This window comes from Podarcis cretensis (assembly GCF_951804945.1).
Source record: "Podarcis cretensis genome assembly, chromosome: 3".
In the NCBI taxonomy this organism is placed as follows: Eukaryota; Metazoa; Chordata; class Lepidosauria; order Squamata; family Lacertidae; genus Podarcis; species Podarcis cretensis.
Window position 1 is genome coordinate 49,543,488 of NC_137172.1, and position 24,262 is coordinate 49,567,749.

General features: G+C 43.6%; 1 protein-coding gene and 1 long non-coding RNA gene across 2 annotated transcripts; one reads left to right on the plus strand and one right to left on the minus strand.

Annotated features, from left to right (window-relative positions):
* Positions 1-1,868: 1,868 nt before the first annotated feature.
* On the minus strand, positions 1,869-4,133 carry LOC307211630. The gene is made up of 2 exons (XR_013836552.1): positions 2,748-4,133; positions 1,869-2,382 (listed from the first exon to the last, which is right to left on the minus strand). It is a non-coding gene; the product is annotated as an uncharacterized lncRNA (long non-coding RNA).
* A 3,678-nt stretch (positions 4,134-7,811) lies between these two features.
* On the plus strand, positions 7,812-23,756 carry RAB4A (RAB4A, member RAS oncogene family). Its single transcript, XM_079971841.1, has 8 exons — positions 7,812-8,084; positions 13,705-13,785; positions 14,841-14,955; positions 15,321-15,383; positions 16,552-16,706; positions 17,900-17,995; positions 19,068-19,222; positions 19,779-23,756. Exons 1-7 carry the CDS (start codon positions 8,054-8,056, stop codon positions 19,181-19,183), a joined length of 657 nt encoding a protein of 218 aa, XP_079827967.1. The 5' UTR covers positions 7,812-8,053; the 3' UTR covers positions 19,184-19,222; positions 19,779-23,756.
* The last annotated feature ends 506 nt before the right edge of the window (positions 23,757-24,262 follow it).

The following is a 24,262-nucleotide window of genomic DNA, read 5'->3' on the forward strand; positions in this document are numbered from 1 at the left end:
AGACGTAGAGCTGCACGCTGCGGCTTTAAAATGGAAACTGAACCTCAATAAAGACTTTTGTACATAACTACAGCCTAGCGTTGGTCCTCTGTGAGCTGGGACCTGGAGGCAGCTCTGACAGACACGTTACACAAGGTTCCACGGGGGGGAGGAGTATCCATAAATATTCTACGTGGAAAATGGCTACCAGCCAAAATTCACATCTTGCCAGACATTAGGTCTAATCACTGTAATGTGTTTAGGATTGGGGGGAGAGGGCATGAATGGCAGGGGCGAGTGTAGCCAAATAATTTACTTAAGATAGAGGGTATTTCAAGCCAAGGGATGTGTGTGGAGGGGGTATTATTGCAAATGAATCACTGGTAATAGTTTTTAAAAAAACCACTAGATTTTTTTGAGGAAAGAATAAGTCCGAGTTTGGGGTGGGTGGGAGAAATACAGGCTGTCATTTTGATACCACAATGTTGTGTGGACACTGAGAAAAAATGCATGCACGAGCAGCATGGCTCCTACAACAAATACCCATCTGGAAGCACCCACATTTCTTTTGCACTTTTTAAAATAAATAGGCAAAGTGAATACAAACTGCATCAGCTATATTTCTAATATAGATTAATTTTGTTTTACTGTATTCTGAGCTTTGCATGGAAACCAAGCCTTATGAAGAGTGGTTGAAGGAGCTGAGTATGTTTAGCCTGGAAAAGGGGAGACTGAGAGGAGATATGATAGCCATCTTCAAATATCTCAAGGGCTGTCACACGAAAGATGGAGCAAGATTGTTTTTTTTCCAGCTCTGGAGGCTAGGACCCAAACCAGTGGCTTCAAGCTACAAGAAAGGAGGTTCTGACTAAAAATCAAGAACTTTTTGACAGTAAGAGCCATTTGAGAGTGGAACGGTCTTCCTTGGGAGGTGGTGGACTCTCCGTTCTTGGAAGTTTTAAAGCAAAGGTTCAGTGGTCATCTGTCATGGATGCTTTATGTGAGATTCAATGACCTTTGGGGTCCCTTCCAACTCTACAATTCCATGATTCTGTGAGGGAGGGACACCCTCCCATTTCCCATTAATGACCCATACTTAAGTAATTTTGAGCCTGGCCTGGCTATTCCAGCAACTGAATCCATGCTGGTTTGAGGAATTAGCAGGAGCTCGCACAGAGCCTACTTTCTCCTTGCCAAACTCATAAGAATATGAATAGTAGTTGTAGTAATAATACCGTCCCAATATTGGGGTAGAGAATCTGAGATGGAGCAGCAACAATAGCCTCAAGCTACCCAGAGTTCAGAGCTGAAATCACATCTGAAACTGCTATTTCCCAGCTTATGCGCTTATTACCCATGTGATACAATTGTTCTTTGCATGTTCATGAACACATGTGGCAATAGGCCATAGGTTTCTATGTGTGGGGGTTTTATTTTATTTTTAACTCAGGTCAGGAGTTTTACATTGAGACACTGCCTCCTGTTTGAAATGACACAGTAAAGTGTTATGGGTTTGCCATCTCATTGTCTGTTTGTGAGAAACAGGACTGAATCTTCTCAGTCACTTGTGTACACAGAGCACTAACCATAGTAATCTCTACAGATGCCACAAAAGGTAAAGTTCCAGAGCCAAACCTAACCCTATCTCAGCAGAGATAGCAAGGAAAGTAGGGATGGGAGCACTTGAAGCAGGGAGGAAGCAAAGGGGATGGCCAATTCCTTCTAGATCAGGGGTCAGCAACCTAAGGCCCATGGGCCAGAAGCAGCCTGCGGAGGTCGTTTGACCGGCCCACGAGCCGCCCCCGAACCGAGCTGCCTGCTCGCGCGCTGCACTAAACCGGCGCAGTGTGGTACGGGGAGTCGCTTCTGCGGTGCCAAAGTCACAGAGGGATCTCCGCAGGACCAATCCGCCCAGGCAAGATAAACCTTGCCAACCCCTGTTCTTGGTCCACTGATTCTTCTCTGCAATTGCCCCACTGAGGCCATTTCCCCCAGCGTGGAAGCATTTGCTGGAGCATCAGCTGATGTAAGCAACTTACCCCACCCACCCACATTAGCATTACAAGTAATCTTCTTCTGTTTCCCTCATAATATCTAGTTTAGCACTCACACACATGAAAGTTTTATGAGAATTCCTGAGTGCCTTTCAGAAGCAGCAGTATGGTGCCACCCTCAGGATGGTCAGAGATATGGAGTAAGCTTTCTCTTAAAAAATAGCTTGTTCCCGAGGAATACTAGTAAATATGGGGTTTGCTGGAGGTATGGAACTAAACTGTATTACTGGCAAATACATTCACAAACTATCTCCCTGCTCCCAGTGAACACACTTCTATTCAATAATGCATTTGTTCCTAGCTCCAGTGGTACTGTTACATCTTTTTAGACTCTGGACTGGGGAAAGTCCTTTTTAGATGGTAAAAAGGTAAAGGTACCCCTGCCCGTACGGGCCAGTCTTGACAGACTCTGGGGTTGTGCGCCCATCTCACTTAAGAGGCCAGGGGCCAGCGCTGTCCGGAGACACTTCCGGGTCACGTGGCCAGCGTGACAAAGCTGCATCTGGCGAGCCAGAGCCGCACACGGAAACGCTGTTTACCTTCCCGCTGGTAAGCGGTCCCTATTTATCTACTTGCACCCGGAGGTGCTTTCGAACTGCTAGGTTGGCAGGCGCTGGGACCAAGCAGCGGGAGCGCACCCCGCCGCAGGGATTCGAACCGCCGACCTTTCGATCGGCAAGTCCTAGCCGCTGAGGCTTTAACCCACAGCGCCACCTGCGCTGATGGTAAGCTGTGGTAATTCTTGCTTCAAAACAGGTGAATCAGTCCTGCTACATTTCGGGTCCCTCCTGCTCATTCTGCAGGCCCTGGAAATCTGGGTCAAAAGTTCTTCCCTGACAGCACCACTGACAGGCCTAACTTTTGCTGCATCCACCTCTTTACAACTTACAGCAGAGCAGGCTTCAAATGCTGATCTTAAGGCTTTGGTAGGCATATTTGGGTATAGGTGGTCCTTCACATAGCTGGTCCCAAAGAATTTAGGGCGATAAAAGCTAAAACTGGCATGAAAGTACAGTACATAGCAATAAAAAGTAGCAACAGTGTTGGCAAGAAGTTACAATGACTATTACAGTGTTAGCTGGAGGCAGGGCTTATCCACACTGTCTCTTCCCACTGCATTCCCCTGGGGAAAACCACACTTTAGAACTCAGCAGGAACAAATGGCAATTCAGGTTTTTCCTGGATTGGCATTTGCTCTGATGTATTGCTATTTGCTAAAGAGAGGTTTTTACCTTGTAAAGGAGTGGGGGCAAGGGGGAAACTTATCAGACCCATGCCTAAAAAGCATAGGTCAAGCAGAAAACCTCTGGGACACAAGCAGAAGTGTGAATGAGCCCTCAGTAACAAGGAAGCTGGTGTGAAGGCAAAATCAGGAAACAAAGCAGTGGTGAACAGAGCAAGAATGAGTGGTTTCAGACTGGATTTGGAGGCCAGAGCTTTGGTCTGATTCAGCAGGGCTCTTTTTACGCTCTTCATGACACCTTTAAATAATACTGATCTGTCTAGTTTACTTCACAGAAAATATCCATCCAGCCCAACGTTCTGTCCCCAGTAACCTATTGCAATATGTGATTGCAATATCACTCTCCTTTATACATTCCCCCAAAACTGGTATTCTGAGACATACTACCTCTGATACTGGAAGGAACATATAGACTTCAGTGGTACACACTACTGATAGCCTCATTCTCCATTAGCTTAATTCCCTTTTCAAGACATACAAGTCAATAGTCATCACATCATGTAGTGGCAAACTCCACAGTTTGATCATTAAACAAAGAAATGCCCCCTTTTACTTGATTTTACACTTTGCATATTTTTATTGTGTTTTTAAGAAGGCTTGGGGTTCTTGTGGCGAAAAGGCAGGAAACAGATTGCTAAACAACCAACCAACCAACCAACCAACCAACCAACCAAGAAACAGAAAACAGTAATTAAGAGAAAACCCCACAAGTTCAGGACTTCAAACGACTAACAGCAAATTTGTTGTTAAAAAAACACATTCTACTCAACCAAGTCTTGCAGCACCTAATGTAGGTTAATAAAGTTATTGTAACATACAGCATAATAAAGTTGAGAAGTTCCTGGTTTTCCAAGGGTTAACCGTGTTAGGATATTTCCGTTCCACCTTAAAAGGGAGCAGGCTTTGTGAGTCACAGAGTCTGCGTATTTCTTGTTCACAGGATGTTTCTGTTTTGATAGAGCTGTTGTCTCTCTCTCTGTGCCTGAACACGCAAGCAGGCAGTCATGTTTTTTCCTTTGTTCTGACCAACGCTTAATAAACTTCTAAATAATGCTCTCCTGCGTGCATCTTTCGCTGTGCGAATTCTGCTGATAGAGCGTGCATCAGCTCTGGAATGTGCAGTGGCGTAGCGTGGGTTGTCAGCACCCGGGGCAAGGCAAATAATTTGCGCCCCCTGACCCGTGGATTTGCGCCCCCTAACCCTAACCCCTAGATGTTGCGGCAGGCCCCCCCTGCACCCCCCACGCTACGCCACTGGTTGCATTCATGCCACCTTGAGATTTGTTTGATTATTGTTCTCATTTGACACCATCTATAATGCCACCTTGAGATTTGTTTGATTATTGTTCTCATTTGACACCATCTATAACTTATTTTTGGCCCGTCTTACTGATATTTGGGTAGAATAATAAACTGTTTCATGTTTATGTCCCTGTGCATCTGATTAAGAATGAACACAAATGGCCTTGCAAAATGCAGGCTATAAGAACCAGAAGACAAGCTTTATTTCAGACAGCAAATATGACTCAGGCACCCAACAGACCCCTCCAGATCAGGAAAGCTGCATTTCGTGGAGTGGTGGTGATGTCGGGAGCAGAGGCATGGGGGGGGGGAGCAGAATCCTTTATTTGCCCACTATTTCCTTGCTGGGACACAGGTGGTGCTGTGGCTTAAACCACAGAGCCTAGGACTTGCCGATCAGAAGGTCAGTGGTTCGAATCCCTGTGACAGGGTGAGCTCCCGTTGCTCTGTCCTTGCTTCTGTCAACCTAGCAGTTTGAAAGCACATCAAGTGCAAGTAGATAAATAGGTAAATAGGTGGGAAGGTAAACGGCGTTTCCATGCGCTGCTCTGGTTCGCCAGAAGCAGCTTAGTCATGGCGGCCACATGACCCGGAAGCTGTACGCCGGCTCCCTCGGCCAATAAAGCGAGATGAGCGCCGCAACCCCAGAGTCGACCACGACTGGACCTAATGGTCAGGGGTCCCTTTACCTTTTTATTTCCTTGCTGAAAATTGTTCCTGCTGGAATGGGCATTCTGATACACAGAGGTGTAAAATCCAAAATGGCAGGTCCCCAATTGACAGGAGACATGACTGACCAGAAAGTGAGCTGCTCTGCGACCCAAGAGGAAGCACAAGGAGATCCATTCATTTATAATTACAGAATTTATATTTATATCCTCCAATTGGACATGGGCTGTAGCTCAGTGCTAGTGCATCTAATGTACGCATTTTAGTGTCTTCCAAAACAGCTCCCACACAGAACACCTGAGGGTCATCCAGCCCTGATGGGGCCAGGCTCAGGTTCTTAGGCAAGGTCGCCCATCAGCATTTCCCTAAGTTTCGCCCCACCTCATTCATAGCCTTCATTGTTGTAAAGGCTTTTATTCTAATCCTCTCTTTACGCCTAAGGGAGACTCCTTGCTCTGCTTCCCTGGTTCTTATTGACTCTTGATTTGTTTCCTGAGGCTCGCGGGACTTGCGTCTGTCACTCTCCAGCCGGGACACTCCTCTGCAATTGTGGGAACACCTTGTGCCACTTACATATATTCTAGGGTCGCAGTGTTGGCTATCCAGACAATATGGAACCTCGTGGCTTTGTTTTAGCGAGAGGAGGAAGGCCGCCTTCTGCGAGGGACAACACCCCCCCCTTTATAATCTAATTCAGTTAAAGCAGAAGGAACCTTTGCCAGTTCTCCCATCGCGGGAGGGAGGCAGATTATTCCCCCCCTCCTTTTCAGGTGGGCTGTTGATTGACTGGAAATATTGCTCCCTCGCCCCCTTTGAGGGTTTCAAAGTCCATCAAAGGGTGGCTTACAGGCATCGGGCCATTAAAAACGGAGAGCGGAGGATGCTAAAATCAGCCTCGCCCTTTGGGCATTGGGGAGGCTTCGCCTGCAGTCTCCAGATTCGGGCCCCCTTGAAGGAGCCGCCAAGCTCTTCGCTGCTATACCCGCCCTAGACATAGGTTTCAAAAATCGAATATTGGGAAGGGGACAAAACCGGGAAGAGACTTTCTTCCTCCACTTTGCCTTGGGTTGGGCAAGCGCCATCTCCCCTCCAGAAGGAAGCGGGGAGCCCGGGCGCCTCTTGCCCCCCCGGCTGCCCGTTGGCTCTCTCGCGCAGTCCCGGCGGGCGGGCGCTCTGCACATGCTCGCGGAGCCTCTTTCTCAGCTGCACGGGGCTTCCTTCCCTGGATCTGGTTTTCGTTGGAGGAGCGAGGCCGTGGCGCCCGCGAGCATGTGCAGAGGGCCGCGGAGAGCGCGGGCGGCCTTTCCCCTGCGCGACTCCGCCTCCGCCCGGGGTGGCTCCCCGTCCTGGGTCCCTCCCCCGATGGCCGGGAGGAGGCGGGCAGGCGCGCTCGGCCGTGCCTGGCTCAGAGGACCAGCCTCCCTCGACGGGGCGCTCGCGGGGAGGAAGGAGCGCAGCGCCGGCACTGTCGCCGACTGGACGGCCGGCCGGGATCGCCCAGGGGGAATCGGCGCTCTGCACGTGCTCCGGGGCCGGCTGGCTGCTGCGGGGAAACTTCATGCACCACTTTCTGAAGTACGGGCGACGCAGCCTCCGCTCGGCGCCGTTGGAAGAGCCCTGCGCGGCCCGAAGCTTGCTGCACTGTCCCTCCCCCAGATAGTCCCTCCCTCGCTCTCTCTCCGCTCCGCACAGTGGGCGGCGACCCGGCAGCTCAGATTCGCACAGCCAGCACTGTGAGAGAGAGTGTGTGAGCCAGGTAGGGGCAGAGCCTGCGAGTGCGCCCCCCAAAATGTTGCGCCCAGTGCGGCTGGCACCCCCTGCACCCCCCACGCTACGCCACTGGGAATGTGGCAAGCTATTTCTGGAGCTCATGTCGCTAATTGCTGATACTGTATCTACAGGAGATCGATGGATTGTTCGGAGGCAACGTGGGGGCCATGATGGGCTTTATCTCCCTGGCAGTATCCCAACAAACCGAACCTCGGTAGGGTGGACAGCTGAAAATCACTGAAAGAAAAGGGGAAACCAATTTGCATTTATTAATGTAGATGCAATAATGTACTGTAATTTAAACAGAATTACAATACTCCTCACCACAGTGGGGAAGACACCAGGTAACCTACAGTCTGTTGACCAGGTGCTCCTGTGGACTACAGACCTGCTCTCCCTGTGGTTCCTTATCTCAAACAGAGGGCAATTTATCAAACGGTCACCTGACAGCCCTTCAAAAATAAAGAGGCCTGTCCTCTACAAAGCAGGACACATAGCTATATCCCAAACCTGGGGAGCCCTAAATCCCTTTCACTGTCTCTCGTTTCCAGCTACCAAGATGGAGCCAGAGGCTTCCGCTCCAAAACCCAACGAAAAGCAGGCGCAACTGCGAGGCGCGAGGTCCGCCGAGACGTCGGCTTTCAAACCCCGCCGCGCACGTGCGCTTTGTTTTGGTGAGGGAGCCGTTGGCGCGCCGACGCGCCTGCGCACAGTTGCGGGCCGCTCCGCTGCCAAAGGTCCGGGCAGAGAGGGCGGAGCCGCCGCCTGCGCAGGCGCAGACCTCGTGAGACGCGCTCTCGAGCCGCTGGGTGGCTGGCCGAGGCGCTTTCCCCCTCCCTCTCCTCTCCTCACCCCTCCCCTTTTCCCCTCCCGCCCGAGGGGAGGGGGAGCAGCGCCGCCGCCGCTGCCGCCGCCGGAGGTGTTTTGCCGTTCTCAAGACTGCGGCCTCCCTGAGGTGCCTCGAGGTCCGGCGTTGCCCCCGAGCGGCGACGGCAACGGCGGTGGCGGGCAGAGGGGCGGCCGCGTCGCTCGGAAAATGTCGCAGACAGCCATGTCGGAGACGTACGGTAGGGAGGGGCTGGGCTGGCGGGGCTGGGTGGGTGGGTGGTACTCGGGCTCTGAGGTGAAGCGGGGCTGCGGGCGGCGGCTGTGCCTGTAGAGATAGGGAAGGGAGGGGTTGTTTTCAGGGAGGTGGGCGCTCTCTTTCCGCGAACGGCGCCCGCGGGCCCGCTTCGGACCTGCAACGTGATGCGGTGGAGACGGACATGGCACAAGCGCGCGCGGCATTATTGCTTCTCTCGCCCCCGTTTATGCAGAATTCATAGCATTTGTTGCCTGCCCTTCCCGTGGGGGCCCAGGGCGGGGAACGGCCGCGCAGAATTAGAAATCAAATAAATCAATGCAAGGACAGAGCCAGTATTGCTTGTGGGTACGCACACCTTGCACAGGGGAGGCCCTTGCAGATGTCTTCGCATTCGCCCCTCCCTCCTCCCTCCTTGCTTTCCCCTGTTTTTGGTACCCATGTGTAGACAAGGAGGAATGGAGAAACCAGGTAGTAGTGGTGTTGCATACAGGTCCTCGGCTTTTCGGCTGTATGGATCACTGGCTTTTTTCAAGAAAGGGCTGAACTACGTGTGCTTTTTAAACATATATCTTAACCTATGCAATTGTAATTGGCACATTAAAGCCCTTCGTATAGCTTTCTCTCTTCTTTATATAACACTCACAGCAGGCCTGTTCGGTAGGCTATCATTTTTATGTCTGTGCTATTATAGATCAGCTGTTTCTAACCATTTTCTAATCTGATACCCACATTAGGCCAAGCATGCATTTTGGAACCCATTTCTTAAATTTCTACCATACCTTTTTCAAGGGATGCTGTCACGACTTGTATTAGGTCAGACTGTGAGGCAATAGTGAGCCATGTATGGTGCTGCTTCTGAGAAGTAATGGTTTTTGCTATGGGGAAAGTAACATTAGTGGGAGAATTTTCTTCTGTGTGGATAGCAACTGGAATAAATAAACAGAAAAACTAGGAAATTCATGGGAAACATTAAGCAGTGTTGCTGAACTAATAGCATCTGCTTGCACCCAGATTTTGAAAAGAGAAAGAAGGTCTATCCTATGTGACAAATCTAGATTAAATGCTCTAAAAGCAGCGTTTTTTACTTGGGGACAAAAGCTGGAGCCAAGGCTGCATATGCTCTCTATCTCAAGACTGCAGTCAGTTTACTCTGTTGGTATATGATCACAGTTCTCAATCTTTGTCAGTGCTCAGCTTATGCTTCACTACATGCTTAAACATAGTGGTGCTCCATATTTGTTGTATGATGTATGCCAGGCATAGGCAAACTCAGCCCTCTAGATGTTTTGAGACTACAGTTCCCATTCATCCCTGACCACTGGTCCTGTTAGCTAGGGGTCATGGGAGTTGTAGTCCCAAAACATCTAGAGGGCTGAGTTTGCCTATGCCTGATGCATACAATTTCATTTACAAAGACACTCAAGAGGTATCTTGGACTACAGCTCCCAACAACCCCAGCAGTGCTAGCTGGAGCTGATGGGAATTTATGTGTAGCGCACCAGATTGGAGAAGCTAGTGCAATGCTATTCAGCCTGAAAAAAATGAAGAGAATTATACCAGGGCCAAGTGAATAATTGCCGCATGTTTATAAAGGAGCAAGTAATGTACATATTTCTACAAATCTGGAAAATGGGTTAAATAATGCAAAACTAGGAGAGTTAACAGCTGTAGTTTACGAGAAACTCTATGCTACAAGGAATCATACCACAGGTGTGTGATTAAGCCAGTGAGCTAGTGAAAAAATAAGGATAGGCAAAGTAATACCATTTACATCTATAAAGACACCAAGTTCAGGGAGCTCTCTTGAGTTAGCAACCTTCATACTGGTTGCATGCCCCTTACTGAACGCAAGCTGTAGTGTATGCTAGCAACATAGCAGCAGATGGTCCCTGGTCATGTTATCAAGAGCATGTATGGTTTTAGCTAAAGGCTTACTGTACTCTTCTGCTACACATCATAGTTAAACTTCCTGATTAGCAGCACCTTTGTTTTAATTGAGGAACTTGTTTATTTCTAGTAGCTGCTAGGACCCAATTTGTATGCACTTCTACTGTTGGTGCTTTTTTTCGCTTGAGTCAAACCCATTTTCTTAAAATAAAGTGAAAAATTCTGGTTGTTGTATACCAAACCATTATCTTTTGGCAGTATCCCATAAACTTCATTAGGTATTGAACGATGACTTGAAGAGCTTCTGGGAAGAAACTTAGGGCAGCATAAAAGAAGAGGCAGAGATGCAGGAAGAGTATACTCCATTTTGAGCCTCCATGATTTGGAATATCTCAGGCATAATAACTTGTTTTCTGGGCTTCACTATCCTGCAATTAAAAATATATTTTTACTTCCCCTTTCTTTGAGACTTTTTGTTGAGATCTTCCTGCCCTAATTTCCCTGATGAGATTACTAAATTGTTAGTTTCTTTCGTATTTTTTTCATGGTAATTGTCTTTGTTTTTCCTTTTAAAATACTCCAGGTAGAAAATATTTTTGTAGGTGCATAGGAATAAAAGCAGTAATACATCTACGCCAAATAAAGAAAATCTGTGAAAGAATACTGCAGGAGATGAAGTACTGTACTGCATTCGTTTTTAGATGCCATTCTTATTTGCTGATCCATAGTACATGCACAAAAGATTGATTTTTCAGTTTACATCTACCATCACATCTAGTCTAATTCTACCATTATTAGGGGAATTGTTATATTGCCCACAGTGGAATATTTTTGAGAATTACTAAATAGATAGACGCGGGTGGCGCTGTGGGTTAAACCACAGAGCCTAGGACTTGCCGATCAGAAGGTCAGCGGTTCGAATCCCCACAACGGGGTGAGCTCCTGTTGCATGGTCCCTGCTCCTGCCAACCTAGCAGTTCGAAAGCACATCAAACTGCAAGTAGATAAATAGGTACCACTCCGGCGGGGAGGTAAATGGCGCTTCCATGCGCTGCTGTGGTTCGCCAGAAGCAGCTTAGCCATGCTGGCCACATGACCCGGAAGCTGTACGCTGGCTCCCTTGGCCAATAAAGCGAGATGAGTGCCACAACCCCAGAGTCGGTCACGACTGGACCTAATGGTCAGGGCTCCTTTTACAGTGGTGCCCCGCAAGACGAACGCCTCGCAAGACGGAAAACCCGCTAGACGAAAGGGTTTTCCATTTTGGAGGCGCTTCGCAAAACGAATTTCCCTATGGGCTTGCTTCGCAAGACGAAAATGTCTTGCGAGTTCCTGTGTTCCCCCCCCCTTTCCCCCCCTTTTCCTAAGCCGCTAAGCCACTTATCAGCTGATCCGCTGATAAGCCGCTTAACAGCTGATCGCTAAAAGCCGCTAAACCGCTAATAGCGCTAATCTGCTAAGCTGTCAATGGGCTTGCTTCGCAAGACGAAAAAACCGCTATACGAAGAGCCTCACGGAACGGATTAATTTTGTCTTGCGAGGCACCACTGTACCTTTACAATATAATAGAGCCTTTGTACACTCCAAACACAACATGGAAAAGTAATGGTTGGATTTTTAATTTCTCAAAACAACTGAAGAATAAAAGCTATCCTGAATCAATAATTGTTAATGCTCATTTATTGCATCCTTAAAGCTTTGATAGTCGTGTATTTCATAGCATTCACATTTGTGTTATGAGGTTCTTGCCTCTAGATAGCCCTTAATGTTTCAAGATTGGCTGTGATAATAGTGACTGTGGGTCTCTTCTTGGCTGCATTTTTGTCTTCGGTCATTCCTAGTAACAACAGTCTTCTCTAGGGTGAGAGGCCAGACAGCTCAACAAATCTTGGAGCTCAAAGCTTCTTTGTCAGTAAGAAAGAAAGAGAAAATCAGCCCTATAATGAAGTGCCTTTCATGGCTTTGTTTTTTTGTTTCATCTAGAAAAAAGAAGCTGCAAGTAAAGCTGAAGAAATAACTGGCATGTGAATTGCTTTCACTACACTGTGCCAGAAGTAAAACATGCAAACAATTTTGCCCACAGTTGTTTAGAATAACAATAGCTAGTTTCAGGTTAACATCCGATTCACATGAGCCTATGCTACTTTATAGCACTATTATCCCCCCCCCCCCCGTTGTAAAAGGAATATATTATCTGCAGTGTGGATTTGAGCATGTTGGGAAAGTTTAGAAATTACTGCTTAGGCATTGCTGATAGCCTTTTCATATTTGCAAGAGAAACTTTACTTTGTATAGAGTAAGCCAGTTTTGAATGTGATGTAATCGAGAAGTTTGGTGGTCAGATAGCTTCAGACTGAAAGATCTGAAGATCCCATAGATCAGGGGTTGGGAACCTCAGGCTGCAGGCCCAAATACAGCCCTCCAAACCTCTGTCCAGCCATCAAAATTCTCCCACGCTATGCCCCTCCTCAGGTCACATTCCTTTTATTTACGGTACCTTGATAGAGGACCAAAAGATGTGGGCATGTGTGTGTGTAGAAATCTCTAGTTTTTGGGTACAGGAGCATTACCTACTATATAATAGTAAAAATCACATCCCTTTTGCCTCCCAATTTTTCCTCTGGCACCACCCTCCACTGGCATGTGGCCCCTGAATGGCTGCATATGAGGGAATGCACTTCTCAGGCTGCAGAAAAGTTCCCTGCCACAGCTATAGGTGTTACTAAATGTTTGCTGTTTTAAAAGCATAAATCTCCCACTTAAAAGTGCTTCGCTTTGGCAAGTTTGTGTCCTTCCTCTCCCTGCCCTACTCTTTTTCATATTGTGCCTTGCAAACTTGAAAGGGATATTTTTTCTGCTGATTCATCTGAATTGGATTATAACTTCAGTTAATTTTTTATCATGGCATTCAGAGATGCCAAACTTGGGTATGTATCTGAAAAATCCAGCTTGATGTTATTTGTCCTTTGCTACTTATGCCTCGGGACGCAGGTGGCGCTGTGGGTTAAAGCCTCAGCGCCTAGGGCTTGCCGATCGAAAGGTCGGCGGTTCGAATCCCTGCGGCGGGGTGCGCTCCCGCTGCTCGGTCCCAGCGCCTGCCAACCTAGCAGTTCGAAAGCACCTCCGGGTGCAAGTAGATAAATAGGGACCGCTTACCAGCGGGAAGGTAAACGGCGTTTCCGTGTGCGGCTCTGGCTCGCCAGAGCAGCGATGTCACGCTGGCCACGTGACCCGGAAGTGTCTCCGGACAGCGCTGGCCCCTGGCCTCTTGAGTGAGATGGGCGCACAACCCTAGAGTCTGTCAAGACTGGCTCGTACGGGCAGGGGTACCTTTACCTTTACTTATGCCTCACAGAAAACCTGTCCTGATGTTTTTTTTAATGTTTGATTCAACACTTTTTAGAATTTAGATTGTTGGAATATATCAGCTCTTGTTTTATTACCAAAATAGTACTACAAAGGCTGGGAGAAAAATTCAAATCTGAAATGCTGAATTTTGTCTTAGACAGATTCATATGTCATGTGTAGAATACAAATAGCCATACTTATTCCTTTGTTCTGTTGCAATATCTTGCTAAGCCAGGCACTGAATAGCAAGCAGACAGTTTATCTGTTCTGTGCCCTTGTGATTTCTTTTTATGACAAAGGGAAAAAGCAGTAATAGCATGTTTCTTTTGCATTTGAAGATGCTCATTTGATTGTCTTACCATTTTCAGATTTCCTGTTTAAGTTTTTGGTAATTGGAAATGCAGGCACTGGCAAATCCTGTTTGCTTCATCAATTTATTGAGAAAAAATGTAAGTATAATGCAGATGTTGTGGGGTTCTTAGGGGTGGAGTTTTTGTGGGGGTTGCTCAACAGAACTCTGGTCCACATTGGTCCTGGCTAACAGCATTTTTTGGACAGAAGTGATCTGGCATTTCTTAGACAGTAGTATGAATAAGTAGGGACATGTGCAATGCAATCCATGTATTTCCTTGGAAGTAAATCCCATTGTACTCAGTGTAGCTTACTCCTCAGTATGTATTATCTACCCAAATCACTTTCTATGTAGGCTTGAGAGAACATGCTATCAATATCTTCCTTAATACCATGGTTACCATGTTTTCATTGTGTGTAGGATCAAAATTTGCTATCACAGTGATACATAAATGCGGTGTGTGAACTGCCCAGGATAGCCATAAGAGCTGACTTGATAGATTACCATTCTACATAATACCCCTTGCCAGTACAATGGCACTCCATCAAGGCAGATTCCAGGCTCTTCTGGTCAGTTCACACGTTCCATTTATGTGACACTGTGATAACAAATTTTGATCCTACACAAAATGAAAACATGGTAGCCACAACTTCAAGCATGGGTATTGATAGCATGTTCTCATAAATCTTAGTTAACAAAAGTGGGTGAGAATGAGGCATTTTTTTTGTCACAAAGCAACCTTTGAATAAGGAAATTTCCTTGACTGGTGCCACTAGTAAATTTTGGGAATTGTCACATTTGTGCATGCATATATGTATATATACATGTATATGCACGTAGCCCACCATCCAATGTTGGATAAATTCACACAACTATATAATGCATTTCATTTTGACATATCTTGTCTAGCATATTCACAAAGTGTTCACAGAAGCATATTCTAATACCCCTGAATATGTGTTGAAAAGTACTGTGTGTGTGTGTGTGTGTGTATGAATTTACCATAAAAATTCCCCTTGGTTAAGTTAACAAATACACTGCTGCCTGTACAGAACAAATTATGGATAAATAATAAAAATGTCACTGTTAATATAATATCCTTGTGTACTTTAAATTGTACTTGAATACTAATAGATACCTTTTCTATTCTAGTCAAAGATGACTCAAATCATACTATAGGGGTGGAGTTTGGTTCAAAGATAATAAATGTTGGAGGCAAATATGTAAAACTACAAATATGGGATACAGCTGGACAAGAGCGATTCAGGTATATTTTCATAGCACAGAAATTTGTTGGCATGTTAGTTGAAGAAAGTGGCATGTGACTTTTTTGTTAGCAAGTTTGTTGGATACTGGCTACTGTTTCACTAGTTCTGTGACACCCAGTTGTATTGTGACTATAGGAGAACTTGTAGGCAAAAGTAAGTATTGTTAAATCATTCATTTCTTCTGAAGAGTTTTAATATATGCCCCCTCAAAACTGATGAGGCTTAAAGCTGCTCAACTTTGGCTCAATCATGACTGTACTGCCTTGTTAAGCAGACACAGTAGCTTCTATATTGTTCGTAATTGTAGCACTGTGTAGAGCATAGCTTATTGTCATCTTATAGTGGTATATGTTTTCCTTCACAGGTCTGTAACCCGAAGCTACTACAGAGGTGCAGCGGGTGCCTTACTTGTTTATGACATCACCAGGTAAAAGGAAAAACTGCTATAAATATAAGTACAGATAAACTATTCTGCTCTTCCTGTGGTTATCCTTAGGTAGACATGTAATCCTTTACAGCCAAGATAAATTAATCACATAAGAGCAATTATCATGGGATAAATTCAGCTTTCATAGCTTCTTGAGGTTACGCACACAAAATTCACACAAGTGTGCTCCCAGCCCTATTTCATTTGAGCTGCTGTATCTTAAACGGGGGTCTAATTTTACAGTAAAGAACCCCTTTCAAACCATCCTACATATAAAAATATTTTAGGTTCAATCTAGTACAAAATCTGACTTCAGTGGCTTAGGAGCCAGACTAGCCTCTTTCCTAGTTCATCTCTCTCCTCTCCATCCCCAACATGCAGAAGCCATGTTTCCTTAAAATTTATTTATGCCCAAGCTTTTATATCTGGTACTAGCAGCTGATTGCAGTATATACATACAGTAGGCCATGATGCCAAACTTGGACTCTTCAAAGTCCTGTGCGGAGTCTTGCACATCAAGGACTTTTTGAGATTGTGAGAGACCATCACCATTAGCCATCTTGGGATTTTTTTCTGGATGAAGAAACACTGGGGACCATGCTTCGTTTACTCCTGAGAGTGTTTTCTGTCAGCATTCTTGGATACCAATGACTCCTTCATAGAAATGGCCCCCCTTACTTTCAGTTGTCTTAGAGTGCATGCCTCAGAAACAGAGTGGTGTTCCTTTAACTCAAAACTGATTTTCTTGGAGACTTAAATACACACACACTACAAAAAAGCAAGTCTGTTGTAATGTTCCGGTCAACTGTATAAGGGGCAAGTTTCACTGGTTACACTTGCCCTTGCTTTCAGTGTCCACAGTGCACTGGCACAGGTCCAAATGTAGGACTAACACTGCATGCTCTTTGGTGTTGCCTGCCTGCTCTGCACCCTACCACCTGTCAGGACAGCAGGTGTTCCGGATCCATTATTGCTGGGCAATAACCTCTCTGTAGTATTTTACAATGGACAAAAGAAAGTACAGCAATGTTTTTTCTGTTGATCTTCTATCAAAGTGAACATGAACTATCATTGTGTAAATCATCTAGTTAGCTAGGATAATTAAAACATAATTTTAAGGGGGAAGCATAATTATTAACATCTAATAATTTGTCCTTTTGTGATGCAGTCGAGAAACCTACAATGCGCTTACTAACTGGCTAACAGATGCGAGGATGCTAGCAAGTCAGAATATTGTTATAATACTGTGTGGGAACAAAAAGGATCTTGATGGAGATCGGGAAGTCACTTTCTTGGAAGCATCCAGGTTTGCTCAAGAAAATGGTAAGTATTTTTCATGACCTATCTTAGTCTGGTGATAGTCTGTATCAGCCTTCCCCATCCTGGTGCCCTCTAGATATTTTGGACCACAACTCCCCATCATTTGGAATTATGACCTCCCCACGCAGGTATTGGAAGCTACTAGTATGGAGGGTAAAGTCAAGTCAGAGTGAGGTCAGTGCTTCTGTCATTCTGAGTGGGTGAATATTTTTGCCCCATTCTGCAACCCCCTCAGTCTCCAAAAATGGGACGAAGAAGTTGGAAGACAACTCTTTATGAAACATCCCCCAATTTTGGTGTGGTTGTAATTGGGTAATATGTCCATTGGGCATATACCAATTATCTGAGAACTTCCGCACGCCTCTTTGTTGGTGTCTTGAAACCAGTTTATGACTGCATTGTTTTAGAATTGTTCAGTGCTTTGGGTATTCTTCTGGTTGAAGTTATTCTGCTACATCTTATCTGTTTACTGTTGCTTAATTTAGACTGCAATCCTATATCTAGGAGTAAGCACCATTCAACTTGGCAGCACTTGCTTCTGGGCAGATACAACTAGGAATGCATTGCATATTTTTGTTTGATATAGATAATATTTTGTTTAATTGTTTTTTATATTGGTTTGTTGTTAGCTGAAAAGACACTCCTGTGATTTGGGAACCCTTCTCTTGCTTGGAATAGGTGCTTAGGGGAGGAGTGCAGTAGGGGACGGGTGGCAAAAACAGGGCAGAATGTGGTTATTAGCTTCAGAAGTGGAACAGGTGCTTTTTGACCATTCTTTGGACCAGCTTTCCCTGACTGTTCTTTGGGGTAGCCTTTCTCAACTCGGTGCCCTACATATATTTTGCGCTACAGCACCCTTCAGCCTTAGCCAGTAGAGCCAGTGGTTGGGAATGATGGGAGTTGTGTTCTGCTGAAACATCTGGAGGGCAGATAATCAGGGAAGACTGAATCAGGATATCGCTTCAAACTAAAGGATTGATGGATTTATTGATTGATTGATCAATCCTATGCCCTTTTAAAATGTGTTGGGGGGTTATTATTGGGTTGTTGTTTTTATTTTGATTCTGTATTTTGTGGTTTTATATTCTGATTTTATCCTGTGAACCACCCTGAGACTTGCGAGTATAGGGCGATACATAATTTCAATAAATAATAATAATGATTGCAAATAATTTTTTTGTTCATATTTGTTTCAGAACTTATGTTCTTGGAAACAAGTGCATTGACAGGGGAGAATGTTGAAGAGGCCTTTGTACAGTGTGCCAGAAAAATACTTAATAAAATTGAGTCAGGTAATCACAGTTCATGTTTGTGATCTCAAAATATTTTCACCTCTATAGTATTAGACACTTTAGAGTATGTGAAATGTTGACATGTGATAAACTGCGCTCAAACTAGATGTGTTCTTCTTTTGTCATAAAGTGTCACCTAATTCTCACCTGTGTCTTAACTTGTCAAATACCTTAATGCAAGTACAAATGACCCTGAAGAACACAATCCAAAAGGAGCTGTAACTGGTTTTCATTGAACACCCCACTAGCACCCTTTTAACAGCAGTTTCAGTGGGGTAGACCCGTTGAAATTGATGGGCTTCAGTATATCATTGGATAATCACCCAATGATAGGGGATGCTGTCAAAGCATTTTTTTACAGGTTGCTGTAAAAATGTAACATCTTTCTAAATGTGTGATTATTGAAAGAGATGTCTGACATTTAGATTATTAATAATATTGTAACTCTGAACTGGCTTCTTGTGTGTGAAGCCTCTCAGCCTCTGACATCTAGCTTCCAACCTGCTGTACATCTTCCAACTAGTAGGAAGGGGAGGACACAGCAGCTTGTATAATGGATAGGACCATTAAAAGTTTGCTTAACAATACTTATAAAACAGGCACCCCTCTGTAAAAGAAAAAAAGTACAAATTATATTTGTGTGCATATGTACATGTGTTTGTGTGTAAAGCACTCTCAACTTCTCATGAGAGCCAGTGTGGTGTAGTGGTTAAGAGCGGTAGTCTTGTAATCTGGGGAACCGGGTTCAAGTCTCCGCTCCTCCACATGCAGCTGCTGGGTGACCTTGGGCCAGTCACACTTCTTTGAAGTCTCTCAGCCCCACTCACCTCACAGAGTGTTTGTTGTGGGGGAGGAAGGGAAAGGAGATTGTTAGCTGCTTTGAGACTCCTGAAGGGGAGTGAAAGGCGGGATATCAAATCCAAACTCTTCTTCTTCTTCTTCTTCATGACTACTGTTATTGTTACATTCAGCAAAAGTTAAATTTTAACATTACATGTTCGTGAAGAGAACAGCCTTGAATTTAAATGTAATTACAACGTCTGTAAGAACAAATTGTGTTTTGTTTTATCAGGTGAACTGGATCCGGAAAGGATGGGCTCAGGTATTCAGTATGGAGATGCTGCCCTGAGACAGCTGAGATCTCCACGAAGAGCACAAGCTCAAAGTGTTCAAGAATGTGGCTGTTAGGAACAGACAACTGAAACATTCATTTGAGCAAGGAAAGAGGTAAGTGTTAGCAGTTGGAGATCAGCATCTTCGTTTAGACATTGATTATTGAGGGAGGGAAAATCCATACACCAGCTCCACAGGTGGGGTGGTTTTCCTCAAATTTTCTGTGTGTCCCAAGGGCTTGTTTGTTGGTTCGTTTTACTATCAGGATTTATGTTTTTGATATCCACCTTGTAAAAACAATGTAAATCTGTAACAGCATAACTGTAACCATGATTCCTACTCAGAAGTCAGTCCTGTTGCAAGTAACAATTTGCACTGAAATGAAAATTCAAATCTATATCGGACCTCTTAATTTGAGAAACATTGTTTTATTTCATTTATAGCCCTCCTTTCCTCAAGAACATTTCCTTAGTGCATAACAAAAATCCACTAAGGTGGAGAACCTGTGTATGTTGTATGACCTTGTGAATGACTGCTTAATTGTGTTTCCGTCTCAAAAAAACAAAATAGATTAATTCTGTGGTTTCCCACTAAATTGCATGGAGTTTGTTCCTAAAGTGTGCATAGGATGCCTACGTTGTTTAACACAAAATGCTGCTTATTTTTTCAGCTGTCCTTGAAAATGACGATTAATGAAACAACTGCCATGGCTTCAAGACTGCAGTTTTAGAACTGCTTTTTATTCAGTAAAGCATACCACATCTGGTATTTTTTAAAAGTACTATGAAATGGCTTCCAGAAGCGTGCACTTGGCACAGCAAGATTGCAAAAAATAAAATTTGGTAATTCAGTGGACAAGAGTAAAATATCAGTATGTAAAAAAATTTCTGTTGCATATTTTTGCTCATTTCTTCTAGTTTAAGACAATTCTGTATCCTGTGTATATAAAATGTGGTCATTAAATTTCCAAAGCATGATATACTGACATATTGTTGCACTAACATTTGTTTGTTTTATAAATAAGAACTGAAATGTAACTGGTAGGCTTTATCATGTTTGGTGGTTTGTTTTTATTTTGTTTTTTTGTACAATAGCTTTTATTTATGATTTGATATTGAAAGCTACTGGCATTGATTGTCAGTATTTTATTTGCCACATTCTACAAGGTATATGATTTATTTTTTTGAAAAACAGGCCATAAGTTTACTAATATGTTGTAGGTTTTTTACTGAAGCATAACTGAACTGTTTCCTGACAATTCTTAAATGTATTTCAATCACTTTGACAACTGTAGGCTATACAATTCATTTGTGATCTTAAGAGCTTACTGCTGTCTGATTTTGCCTTGGGAAATCCTTGTTTTCTACATCTGAAATTGTAACTGAAATTTTATGTTTTGGGGAAAAGATAATGCCTACTTGTTTTGCCATTCTAGAACAGTGTTTGAAGTTGTGAATCATCGTTATCTGACTTCTTCTTTTTAAATTAAAGTAATTTCTATACCTAAGACTCTGTTCGGGTTATCCTCCTTAAAAAGAAGCAATTTGTTATGAAAGGTAGCATATGTTGTATAGACTGCTTCAAAATCTGTAGTAATGCATTGCAGTCAGCTTCTTTTACTTTGTAATTTAGAAACACAATACAGTAAATGGCAGCAACTAGTCAAAGATAAACACTGCCCTCTGCCTTCATGGTATCTAACTGAGAGTTCTATAGAGACACTTGGAAATATGAAACCTTGACTTTGCCTAAGAGAGACAGGTGTGCATATGTAAAAGTAAAATGAACTGGCCTCTTAAATGTTCTTGAAACCTAAAAACTCCAGAACATGAACATTTATGACGGTTGATACACAGATAATTCTGAAATATGGAAACATTGAAGCGGTATATGGGAGGTGTAAATATAGCTATTTGAGCTAGATTGTGTTAGTTCTAACTAAGAATGTACATTGCTTAAAACTTTTTGGTTGGTGATATCTGAGGATGTTACACAGTGAGGGCAAACATTGACATTATTGTCAAATAAGTATTTGATTGAGCCTAAGTTGGCAAGACACATGAGCAGTCTCTTTTTTGAATGTTTATTTACTCAAAATGCAGGCAGCAGGAGAGACTGAATTTGATTGGAGCTGTGAGACATTTTTCTGATATAAATCACTGCTTCCAGCTCCTCCTGTCTCAGCTAGTTTCACATCCTTGAGGAGAAACTATACAGAGCAACTGGGGGTAGGATCTACAAGACATGGTTTAAGCACCCTTTCTAGAACATAGCTGCTCTGATGTTTTTATGCTGCTTTTCTCTCATAAATTGCATTTAAGGCAATTTAATAAGTGGTCTAGAACAACTCGAAAAAACAATTGCAATAAATACAAAATGGCAAATAAAAGTAACAAAGCTTCATTACAATGCAGGTAAAATAGTTAAAATAATGTAAATAAGACTTTAGCAGTCCTCTGCCAAGCCAAAGCTCATCACACTGAATGACAAAAACTGAACAGGTCAGCAAAGTAAACTGAATGCCATAAGCCTAGATAAAAAGGTCTGCCTCCAGTGGCAGGGGTGCCCAGAGCAGGGCCCATGACTACAACTCTTAACTGATGGGCAAGTTCATCCAGGAACTGGCGGTCCTCCAGCTCTGCAGGCCTGTTGCTGCATTTCAGTAAATAAATAATGGTTGGGAGACAGCTCATGCATTTTAATCCAAGATGAAAAACACATTTTAATGTTGGCATTTGAGTACATTTTTCATCCTCCCCTCCCCTCTCTCCCCCCCCCCATTCAGGGAAAGTAAAATGACACAGATTGCAAGCACGTTACTCATTAGCATACAAAATGGACACTGTAATCCATTGAGGTAAATGAGAACCTTTAACTTGAAGGGGTTGATTCATCAAAAAGTTAATTCCCAAAAATAAAGTAGACTGATGTAAACAAAATAACATGCTTCCATGCATTGTACTGGGGAAAAAGTCGATTTGAAGTCTAGTTAAACATCCACTCAAAGTAAAGAAAGTGATTAGCATGCAGTATCTATTAACGTATTTGGTTCACAGCATGGGTATAAGAGGTGCACTGCATGGATATCTTATAATGGTTCAGACGTACTTTCAAAGAATATTATTTGGTGTGTGTGTTTTTTTATTATGTACTTTTTCTAATGTTACATATATTAATGTCAACAATTCCAAAGAAGTTTAGTCAGTAAGTCCTAAAGTTCAACTTGTAACTTGTTCCTAGTCTTCTACATAATACTTGAAGCTCCCCTTTCTCCTCCCTCCCACCCCCTACCCAGTAACTACTGTACCGCTGCCCTCTCTCAAACTGGAGGGAATAGCAGAAAAAAGGAGGTGCCATGCTACTATTAATTGTGAACCAATTAATGATGTAGTGAAAACTCAGGTATTTACTCCATAGGTTTTTGTACATCTTCCTGTTGCATTTAGTTAATTCCCACAATCCCTTTTCATCTCCCACACATCTTTCATTTACATGGATCACCCTGGGCCAACCTGGTGCCTGACTGACATTTTGGACTAGGCCTTCCATCAGCCTCAACCAGCGGGACTTGTAGTCCAAAATATGTGGAAGGTGCCAGGTTAGCGTAGATGGATGTAAATGGTTGGTAGTTAGTACTACAGCACAAAAACTGGTCTCTCCCTATCGCTAGCCTCCTTTATAGTTGGTTGGGGAACTCAAGGCCTTGTGCCTTACTGTTTGTGTTTAGGTGTTTTGGGTTGTGTGTGTTCTGAGGGAGTTGTTTCCTCTACTTCCCTCCAGTGATCTGTTTTTTTGTTTTGTTTGTAACATCAATGCAAATGCAGGCACGATAAACTCTCTGTCTTGCTGTTTGTTTCCAGATTTAGCTAATAAATGTCACTTCACAAACTTGCTTATCTTTGATAAAGGGAAAAACAATTGGAACTTAAAATTTCTATGGGGCTAAAATTACCTTAGGCAGAACTGTACTGTGGCTTCAGTTCTAAACTAATATTTGTAAGCTCCTTTCTAAATTTTGTGTCTGCAAATTAGCATGAATGAGTTTTTGTTTTTGCAGAACATTTCATGAGAGTTCATACCTCCTGTGCCCACAGATTGCCCCCAACACTTCTTCCTGGTTGTTTCCCAAAACTGGGTTTATTTAAATATTAGAGCTAGGCTTTGCGAGGAGGAAAGTTGGTTCAGGAAATGATTAGAGACACCCAGGTCATTGATTGTTGTTTATAAAGGCTTGCCTCCACTATATTACTGTTTCTAAGGGATACATGGAGTTTGGAACCCCGTGTTTCCCTTGCAGTGTGTAGTGTCACACTTCAAGACTCTGAAAATTATAGCTGTACTCTTGTACACCCTTGTTAACATGAGTTGGAGGAACTGTAGTTCATGCAGTTGAAATGTGCTAGATTGCTACCTGTATTGGCTTGGTTCCACAAGTTGGAACTGCAGGAGCTTAAGGAGTATTATTACAGTTGAGCCTCAAGACAAATGCTCTTGGCATTTAATTGCTTCTAAAAATAAAAGTGCTTTTACACAGTGTTAGTATACATTAAACTTTAAATGCATGACTTCTATACTGTATAAAGAATTTACTATGCTGCTTAATGTCACCAGAGAAATGTTACTAAATAAAAGGTTTTATTTAAATGTATTTACTGTAGGTTTCTTTTCAATCATGGCAGGCTTGGGGAGGGTGTGGGTGGAAGGGGTGGAAAGCTGTGCTCCCTGGCTGATCAGCCTTTTCATGCATCCACCATTTCCTGCATTGTTAACATCTCCAATGTGCACTGTTGCATCTCTATGAAATCTCAATCCTGCCAAGGGTAGATGTTCAGAATTTTAACAGTATCAATAATCTTATTTATCTACATGCATTTGACACCCCCATACATTTAATGCTCAGCATCTTAATCATGACTTGCTAAAACAAAGTAGCATGATTGCCGTGGAAACAAGCACACAATTTTTAATGGATGGATAGATGTATGCTAGGAAGCTTATGTGATTTTAAATGGTTTCATGTGCAATGCCTGATTTTAAGCTTTGGTCTTACTTAGGTTATTTCTGGACAGTAATAATTGGATTTTCTATGTTTCTTACTGAATAATCCAGCAACCAACTGTCCAGTGCATGTTTCCTGTTAATATTACAAAGCTG